General features: G+C 34.2%; 1 protein-coding gene across 1 annotated transcript; it reads left to right on the top strand.

The window, feature by feature from the left end:
• The first annotated feature begins 8,736 nt into the window (after positions 1-8,736).
• Positions 8,737-10,428, top strand: GATA6 (GATA transcription factor 6). The gene is made up of 3 exons (XM_059581640.2): positions 8,737-8,918; positions 9,022-9,369; positions 9,467-10,428. The coding sequence occupies exons 1-3, from the start codon at positions 8,805-8,807 to the stop codon at positions 10,130-10,132; spliced, it is 1,128 nt and encodes a 375-aa protein (XP_059437623.1). The 5' UTR covers positions 8,737-8,804; the 3' UTR covers positions 10,133-10,428.
• The last annotated feature ends 279 nt before the right edge of the window (positions 10,429-10,707 follow it).

Here is a 10,707-nt window from a genome sequence, read left to right as displayed (position 1 = left end):
AAAAAATCTAAAAAGAAATAGGCTTTATCATATATCGGCCGAAAAATCAATAATTTGATTCTTTGAACATGGATCGCCGTAAAGCGCTAAACATGCTGGGAAACAACATGCTCTGCTTTAGTTATCTTTTTTCTTCTTTTATTTTTTTTTAATTTTTTCTTCTTTCCTCAAAGCTTATCTAGTTATCTTGTTTGTCAGTTCCTACTTCCTACCACCAAAAGTAAAAGCGCAATAAATATTCGTTGGTCTTTTTCTTTCTTTCTCTTTTTTTTTTTTTTTTTTTTTTTGCGCACATCATTTGAATATTTTGGATAATTGAAAATAGCAATGATGTATACTAGTCCATCCTCCCACCACCATTTTAATGGGATGAAATGGCAAAGCCCATTTATCATTGAATTTTTCTCTTTTTACAAGGTTTGATGGTTCCAATCAGCCTAGTGCGATGGGGATATAGCATTTAATATTTCTCTTTAGAAATTTGAAAATAAATATTTATATTAACAAGATATTTGACTTAATTACTTTTTGCCAATTTATAAAAAAACTTATAATAAGTACAAACATGTACACTTAATCTCCATCATCACTAGTTGTCTTTTGGCCCTTCTTCTCATAAAATAGTTTTGAAAGGATCTGCTTCCTCTTCCTCTCTTATTTCCCTTCTACTCCCGCTCCTAGTCATACCCTCCCCCTCCCTTTTTTTTTTTTTTGGTAATTTTTTAATTTTTTTTATGTTTTGTAGGTGTTCTCCAACTAGATTAGCAACTTCGGCCTTCCCGTTATGTGTCCATCCACCTCTTACCGTGTTATACAGTTCATCTCCTCCCGGCCACTGCTGCTGCTTGCTGGTTGTTTGTTAGTGTTTTTTGTTTTGAATAAAATGTTTATTCTCTTTAAATCTACCCTCATGAGTGAGGAAGAATAATTAGGTGTGAGAGGTTATTTCTCACGGCCTAGATAATTAAGTGGGAGGGGTTATCTCTCACGGTTAGTTTAAATAAATTTTGTTAGGAAATTTGACTACCCATGTCTTAGATCTAGTCTGCTCGGAACAGATCTACTCTTTAAGTGTATTTGTACATGGGTTAACGGAAGATTAAAGTCATAGATAGCACCTGATTGTAAGAATTTTTTTATTTATATCTATGATTTTGTAACTTCATAGTATGTGACTATGATTTTTGTAGAACTTTATGCTTTGTGGGGTAAGAGTTTTTTGATCTGCTTTGTAAAAGCTTTATGCTTATAATCTTTAATCAATGAAATCTTCAGATTTCCATTAAAAAAAAAAAAAATCTAATTAGCAATTATGAACTATAACACAAACATGTACTCCAAATATTTTTCCAATTTTATAAACGAAATATACCTAAAAAAAACATAATCACCACCAAAAGCCCATGTTTATTGGGCTCAATAGCGGGAAACGAATTCAAATCTAGAATCATAATGTGAGCTTCCCGCGCAAAATGAAAGGGAGACGAGCTCCAAGACTCTAGGGTTGGAAGTTGACTTAGAACCTTCTAATCAATTGCTAACCCAAAAAAAAAAAAAAAAAAACCACTTCCACAAGATAATAAAGGATGGGACACCATCATTTCATCTAGCCCATTAACTCATTAAATTAATCAGCTCTAACACTAACCATTAACAACCCACTGATTAGTAACGATCAAATAAGAAAAATGATTTTTTATATATATATATATATATATATATATATATATATATAAATGTTTTTTACTTGATAAAAGAAGCAACATCGTCAACAAATATGAGCAACCTCTATGCTGTCCCAACATTTTAGGAAACAAATGCCGGAATTTCTTAATATGGTTAACTTATTTGAAATGGAAAGTGATTATCGAAACATGAAAAAGCTATTCATCTTTTAGTGGATGGGGAGCAAATTACTTGCATTTGATCAGTAAATTTGCCCTTTTTTTCAGTGGCATCATATCCTCATAAAGCAGATTCATGGCAACCCAAATCGAGTAGCTCAATGTGTTACCCATGCTTGGGACCACAACTCGAAGGCAGTAGGTATACATTTAATCATTCATGGAGGAAATCACCGAAAAAAAAAAAATCATGGATGGAGGGCGCCCACATCTCAATCTTTTATCTATAGAAGATGGTTTTCTTCCAAATTAAATTAAATGAATATTCTTCAATTTAATATTTAAAATTGACATGTGTTTCTTAATATATAAAAAAAAACATATGTATTTATAATAGTATGTGAGAAACACACGTTTTTCAACTCTATTCTTCTACTGTCAACTCTTAGTGCGGTGGAACATTGATTCGATCATTTCAATTCTCTTGGTTTTGGGTTGAAAAACAATGATTTGATCATTTAAGTAATTGAACTTCTTGTACATCTTAAAAATTTTGAGAGATAAAAAAGATTTTTTAAAATTTGTTATGAAGTAAAATTATTCAAAATTATATCAAATGGTATAAAATTTGTTATATTAATATTTACCATTTCATAATTATATATAATATTTATCACTTTATATAATAAATAATGCATAAGAATGAGAACTTGTAGAAGAGAGAAAGAGAGAGAGGAGCTGACAAAATGAGCCTTCTAGTCTTCTAGAACATGCGAAAAGAGATGAGGGCGTAAAGTTTGCCTCCAAATCAATTTATTAAATTGATATATCTTTTTTAAAATATACAATTTTTATATTTATTTTGAAATATATATATATATATATAAAAGAATCACATATTTAATGAATTATTTATTTAAAAAATTAGATTTAAGAAATTCAGTTTAACCCAATTTGAAATAAAAGTGAAGAGGACAATAATCATGCGATTTGCGACAGTTGGGGGTGTTGACAGACAAAAAAAAAAAAAAAACATTTTCGGTTGATTGAGTTTTTCTGTTACAACAAAATACCTAAAAATGATGTTGAAACAAACGATAAAATCAAAAACAAATAAAGGATAAAAAGTATTAAAATAATAATATCTGAATCATTCAATTAAAAATAAATAAAACCATTAAAACTTTTAAAATTTCACCATTAAATCATAATAAAAAATATCATAATTCTTAATTTTTTTTAATGATATCACCCAACAATAGGCACACATATTTAATAATTGATTTGTTAGGTCACCCACCCACCTAAAATGATTCACTGTGATCTCACAATTTGAAAAACCCCTTTCCCACGCTCCCTTTTCAAAATTAGTAACCATGCTCTCATTTCACGTATTCTCTAACCTTTATCATTTTATATCGACAAATCCCACGTGTACTTTAAGTTCCCACCTGTAAGTTGACGTGGGATTATTATGTCAGTACATAATTTAAATTAAAAAATAATGTTTGATGGATAATGTTACAACAGTTCAATAGAATGTGATGTTGTATGTAATTTTACTCGTGCATAAAATTTAAAATAGTATGTTATATATAACATTATGTTGACGTGGCATGGCTTATTAGTCATTGGTTTTTTTTTAGAGGGCTACATACCAAATTTTTAATTTTATAATATTAGCGTCACCGTCTCAATTAATTATAGAATAAATCATTATTAAAAAAAAATTAAAGCTTCATTGGAATTATCACATTATTATTGTGAGACAAAAATATAATTTTTAACATTCTTATTATTATTTTTTTAACCTATTAAACCTTGTCTCGTCATGGTACTGGAATAAATGTAAATGTTATTACAGAATCTCACTTTTACGCACGAAAAAAAGTTAAAAAAAAAAAAAAATCAAAGAGTTAGTGGGACCCGTTGATAACATTATTGTTTAGGGGAGCTTCGTAGAGAATTTCTGATAAGCCAAGAGGGTCACCTTCTGAGGAAGAAACATTTCGTTGGAAATTTCTTAAGTTTCCGTACTGTCTGTTTGTTTCCCTCTCTCCCTTTGCCCGTACGCTTTCATTTGAACTTTGTTTCATGTCGAGGGCATTACCGGAAATGCGTCCCAAATGGGAGGAGTGCCAATAGTTATTCCTTTTCTTTTCTTTTTTTGCTTTTTTTTTTTTTTTTAAAAAAAAAAAAGGAAAAAAGAAACAGAAAGATCATCTATAATTCTTAAGAAATTTTATATTAAATTCCTTTAAATTTGAATAATCGTTTTCAAATGAAATAGTTGACAATGTTTGAAAAATGTTCTGTGGGTTTTTCTTCAAAAAAAAAAAAAAAAAGGAAAAACAAAAAAAAAGAAGAAGCAATTCATAGGTTTTTACCATTTAAAAAATAAATCCATTCAGTAATTCAATTATATGCGAGCCACAAAAAAATAAAAAAAGAACAGAGTTGATAGAGGTGATCCACTCCCTTTGCGAGATTGTTGGTGGAGGCCCCAGCAAACACCCACTCTTCTTCTACAATAGGGTGGAGGCCACTCTCACCCACTTGAACAAAGGGGTGGAGGTAGCTTCACCTCCTTTTTTGGTAACGGAATATAATTGAAATTTCCATTTTTTAAGTTACTTTTAATTTATTTATTTATTTATGTGATTGATATGAAATATCACTTGAATCACATTATGTCAATCAATATAAAATGAACGTAATGGGTACGAGAATAACATTACTCAATTTTAAAAGAAAAAATATTTGGTTTTCATTTGTTGCCCATCTCTTGTCCATCCATAAGCCATTAAATGTGTGAGAGCACATGTTGGTCCTACATATATATAATCTCATATATCAAATAATAAATTTACAAAACAAAAACAAAAAACAATGAAATAAAGGTATAACACTTTTCATTTAAAAAACAAAGACAACAACAATGAGAGCGTAAAGATGGTCAAATATGTATATATCTCGGATTCCTATATTTGACGATTCTTCTATTCTTATTTTTAGCGGGTAAAATATGAAAGAGTCGATGGTCGAATTGTTTTCGGCCACCTCAATTCATTCTTTCACATGTTGTTACTATAAGAAATAATAATAATAATAATAATAATAAAATGAAGATCTTTACATATGGTGAGTACTAAAATGACACAATTTGAAGGAAAATGTTTAAACTACTACAAATTTTTTTTTTTACTAAAACTTTATTACAAATTCACTTTTTTTTTTTTTTTTTGCAAATACACATAGTTGTTTGTACTCTATAGAAATGGGTGGCATCCGAATGATCACATCACACTATAAAATGTCTTCATGAATTACGAGGACTATCATATGACAATTTAATTTGAGTGGCTAGCGTGATAACACTACATAAAATGTCACATTAGATTATAGTAAAAATCGTAGTATTCATAACAATACTCTAATTTAAATATTTTAATTTTCATTATAGCATCTTAATAACATATATCAACTGTTTTTTTTTTTAATTTTTTTTTTTTTAAAAAAAAATCAACATATATAGACTGATACTTTGTTTATAACAAGAATCTATACATGGCCAAATAATTGTCATACCGTTGGTAGCTTACATGTAAACTTTAGATAAATAATTATATTCTTCATGCTTATTTATTTTAAACAACACAAAATGAATATGATAAATAAGCGTGAATAGTAACATTATTATTTTATATATTTGAATTGTTTTTTGTATAAATATTGAACGAGCAATGCTACAAATCACACTTTTATTCAACTACTATTCCACAGTGTTGGCGTAGAATGCCAATCGGCATTTGGATTAGCTCTTATTAAAAAATAGTAATAATAAAATTAAAATGTTTGTTAACTCTACATATGTCCACTTATCAGTCAAGAATTTTCAGTGATACTATTTCAACAGATATTATGAGGGTCTAGCCGTCTAGGTGTGGTTTAATGGGCATAAGTAGAACTTCAATTCAGAATATGGTCAGTATAAACTATAAACTATAAAGCTTATTGATAAGCATGAAATTGAGAGCAATTTCGCTTCCTAAATTGCCCTTCACCAAATTAGATAATCGAGGTTTTTCCGGTGGGGAGTGGAATCATTTCAGCTGTGCTACGTGGCGACAAAAGCTGGCCCGATGTCATTGGTCTCTATTGACTTTTGCATCCTTTGCTTCTAAGCCATGTCCTGTCCCAGACCATGGTCATTATGATACTTAAAGGGTATCAAGGGAATTAAAATAAAATATTTGGTCTGTCGGGTATGGTTAATGGGTTTGTTCAGTAATTCAGTTTCGTATATTTCTTTTTTCGGCGCAATTCAATTCCGTATGTGAACCAGATTTGCTTTTGGCGCGGAAATTGTATGAAATAAGGATATGACATTAGGAAGCAACAATTTCAAAGAGAAGGACACGAAGGCTGAAAGGCAATTCATTACTGAAGATTCAGTCCTTTTTTTTTTTTTTTTTTTTTTTCTTTTTTCTTTTCATTACTTAAGATGCAATTAATTGCACCATTAGACTTGGTCCATGAATGCATGTAGTTAAAAAAAAAAAAAATCTGAGATTTGGTGGAAGGGGAAATCTCATGTGCGTATGTTAGCTAAGGTGAATTGTGTAATTCTAAGGATGAAAGAGCTAAAATATTGGTGTTGGAAATAGCTATGCGAATGCACTTGAAATGACCACATGCCTTTTGCTAATGTGTGGTGTCCACAAAAAAGGAACGATCTTAACCAAGTGTCATTTGTTGAGCGGCTACGACCCTATTTATGCATGTCGCTAAATTATAGTTTATTAACAGGTGGTGGTTATTACTTCATGTCGTGTTGGATTCTATACTTGCTAGCAATTAGAACAAAACATAAGTAGCCATTATCTATGCCTTATTCTCAGCGTTTCACATACAATTGCAGTGCTTGCATATTAGCTTTCATTGTCCAATCGGCATGGTCAACTAGGCCCAAACTATGTGCTCTTTGGCATGGGCATACACATTCGACCGGAGCCGGCCAAGTGAATATATTTTTGGAATATCAATTAACAATATGGGACATGGTTTTTGTGATAATGTGATTATGTCACTTGCCATTTTAAACAAAGGTTGGATTTGGATAAGCCTGGGAATTATGAGTTGTTTCTTCTTGCTCCATATGGCAATTCAAGATATACAGAATCCTCATCTGCAGTGGGATTATAAAGGAAAGTTATAGCAATATAAATATTCCAGAGTGAGAAATTTATGCCTAAACAAGTTTATAATATAAAAATAAAAGAAGTAAACAACAAGGCTTTTAAATCTCACTTGGTGGGTTTCTTGACATTCTTGTGAAGTTTGTATATTTACTATTTGCCACACTTGACATAGATTTGGTGCATAAATGCTTTCTCAAAATAATTTGTTCATAATATCAACTGGGCATTGTCGGTTGCTAAATGTAAAGCCAAGAGCATGAGCAGTGAGCACCCTTTAGGACAATCTCCTTGGAATTTTGGGAATAATAGCTGGGCCCGAGCAGAATGGCTGCATCTGGATCCAAATGGTTTCTTTCAAGAAAAAAAAAAAATTTGAAAGCAACATAAAATAATGTGACTATAAATGTTGAAAGGATCATTTTTAACCAACTAGAGAGCATTTTCTCATCTTCTACTCGTCCCTTCCACTAACCAGTCGTGTTTTAAACTCTTTTACCTTCTACCCAATGATAATTTTATTCCAAACTATTAGTAATTTCAAAAGAGTAATACTATAAATTATATTATCATTTTAAATTTGAATTTTATGATTTTAGAATGAAATAAAGAAAAGTTGAAAATTAGTAACCATTATTGACTAGTTGCATGTTCTAGGCATGACCAAACGGTAACCCAATTTTTTACAAGCAAGCAAGCGGGAAGATGGGGGGGACTAGGAAATGATATTTATTTTCTTCATGGACCAAATTATGTTTTCTATTTTCTAATACAAATCAAATCTAATATATATATATATATTTGAGCTTAAGAATCGATACACCCTAAATTCTAGCCGTTAAAGCCGGGCCTCAAGCATTTCATTTTCCGTTTATCAGTTCTTTTATAACAAGCACTTGAACTGCCGCCAACAGTAATATAACAATCGATGGGGTTGAAATGTCCATGTAGACTTGGCAGAAGGTTTGAGAATTACGACCAAGAAGACAGAAAAATGAGACAAAAGTCAAGGGTTTTTAACAAACATTATAGGACTTGAAAATTAATAAATTATTAGCTGAAACAACAAATTAATTATTGATCTTCTTTTCACCAAAACTTTGGAAATATTCAACATAAATTAAGAATGGGCTATTTTCTGCAGTTGGTGCTTTTCCTCGTTAGGATTAATTAGGTAGAGAAAATAATATCCTAATTTTTATTTTCATAAAAATGACGGGACCAAAACATTAAACATATTTCTGAAAGGACGAAAGTAATGAACAACCAAAATGAGCGGCGATCAATGCGGTTAGGCAAGTCTGTAAATGAGTCAAAAAAATAATGACCTAAATTGTTCCCTAGAAAGAAAAAAGGACAGGAAAAAAAGAAAAGAAAAGCGAAAGGTGGCTGTTTATGGGTCATCACGAACATAGTTGTTGCTAGGACGGACAGCACCAAATCCTCATACATCTCTTTCAAAAATTCGAAATCTTTTAAATGGAAGATTCATAAATTTGGTGGGTAGTTTGTGGATAATGGACATGGTCCGACCCAGTTCTTCAAATTCGGGCAGCCGGAGCCCTACTAATTTTAAGATTAAGGAGTTTTTTTTTTTTTTTTTTTTGGGGGGCATTATTAATAGCCTGTACCGTTATATACATATAGCAACGTCTTATTATCGACGTATAAATACACACAGTAGACAGGAAAAAGCAGTAAATTTAAGATAGAGAAACGGGCACTTTTAGTAAGGTCCACGGACGCTTTCAGCCCTCATTCAATGCTTTACCGAACTCACCACCCCTCCTTTTTCTTCCATTTGCAGGCCTTTACCTCTCCTATCCCCCCCTCTGCAACCTCCCCTGTTTCTTTCCCAACCTATCCTTGCGTTCAGGTACGGGTTTTGGGCTGTGAAAGTGGATGAAATTTTGGGGGTTTTGACAAAGATTGTGTTATTTTAAACATTTGGGTTTGGTTTGTGCTTTTTTTTTTTGCAGGCTGAAACGGAAATGGAATGCGTGGAAGCGGCGTTGAAGCCCAGTTTCAGGAAGGATTTGGCCGTGAAAGCGTTCCCACAAGCGGTTTTGGAAGAAGGGTGGGCCGTTAATGGGCAAAATGGTGCGGCTTGTGACGATTTTTTCGTGGACGAACTCCTTGACTTGTCTAACGAAGATGGGTTTGTGAAAGAAGAGCCGGCGGAAGAAGAAGAAGAGGAGGAGGAAGAAAAGGGCCTTGGCTCTGTTTCCGCTCAACAAGACCACGAAAACTCCAACACCGACACCAGCATAAAAAAAAGCCTCACTTTTTCTGCCAAAGACGAGTTTGGCTCCGGACTCAGCGTTCCGGTACTACGTTTCCCCCTTCCTCTCTCTGTTAAAAAAAACCGTTTTTTAAGGCTTTGTTTGTTAGTTATTGACCAAAGGTACCGTCTTTATTCAACAGGCCGATGATGTAGCGGACCTGGAATGGCTGTCCCATTTCGTCGAGGATTCTTTCTCGGAATTCTCTGCGCCCTACCCTACCGGAATATCAACCGAAAAGCCCAAGTCCACCGAATCGCCTGAACCGGAACCAGAGCCGGAAAGACCTTATTTCAAGACTCCGGTTCCGGCCAAGGCCAGAAGCAAGCGAACCAGAACCGGCGGCCGAGTCTGGTCTTTCGGGTCCCCTTCGCTCACCGAGTCGTCCTCGAGTTCGACCACTTCAACCTCTTCTTCGTCACCTTCGACCGCTTGGCTCATCTGCGCCAACACGGCCCAGAATTTGGACCCGGTCAAGCCGCCGGCGAAGAAGCAGAAGAAGAAACCGGCAGCAGAGGCCGGCTCGACCCCGTCCCAGCCCCCGCGGCGGTGCAGCCATTGCGGCGTCCAGAAGACCCCGCAGTGGCGAACCGGTCCGCTCGGTGCTAAGACCTTGTGCAACGCTTGCGGGGTCCGGTTCAAGTCGGGCCGGCTCCTGCCAGAGTATCGACCCGCTTGTAGCCCGACTTTCTCGAGCGAGGTGCACTCCAACCATCACCGGAAAGTGCTGGAGATGCGGCGCAAGAAGGAGCAGATAGGCGGCGCGACCGAGTCCGGTTTGGCTCCTACTGTTGTGTCCAGTTTTTGAGATTAAAAAAAAAAAAAAAGAAAAAAAAAAAGAGGAGAAAAGTCTGGTTAGAAAAGAATGAGTTAGGGAGAACACAGAGGATAGGACAAATGAACCGGGGTCGAACCCGGTTCCAACGGGCCCTAGTTAGTGTACATTTTTTCCGTGGTGGGTGAGTTAGGTTGTCTTTAGGCATGTAACTTCTTAGGGAGACTTAATGTGTACCTTTTTTAATTTTTAGTGAATTAATTTTACCTTTTTCTGTTTAAATTTTTAGTGAATTATTAATTTAGTGTGTTTGAGAGGGATTTGGCTCTTGGGTGAGTTTGAAACCGTTCAATCTTTATTTGGTTGGCCGTTGGAAAGCATAAACATTATGAAGGCGGGGGAGGTGGGTGAAAGATAATGTGGGTGTGGCGTTAGGTCTACGCTCTCCCTGCAATCCCCACCATTGAATTTTTTTTTTTTTTTTTTTTTTTTGGTTTTGCTTCGGGACTTTCTGCTGCGGACGCTTCGATGTTACCAAACCCCAAACTCACTCTTCTTCGATCCTAACGAAATATGGGTTTCGATGCCTTTTTTGGACCATCCCTTTT

This window comes from Corylus avellana, chromosome 1 (genome assembly GCF_965113065.1).
Source record: "Corylus avellana chromosome 1, dhCorAvel1.hap1.2, whole genome shotgun sequence".
In the NCBI taxonomy this organism is placed as follows: Eukaryota; Viridiplantae; Streptophyta; class Magnoliopsida; order Fagales; family Betulaceae; genus Corylus; species Corylus avellana.
The sequence above is the reverse complement of the archived record's forward strand: the minus strand, read 5'-3'. Positions and strand labels throughout refer to the sequence as shown.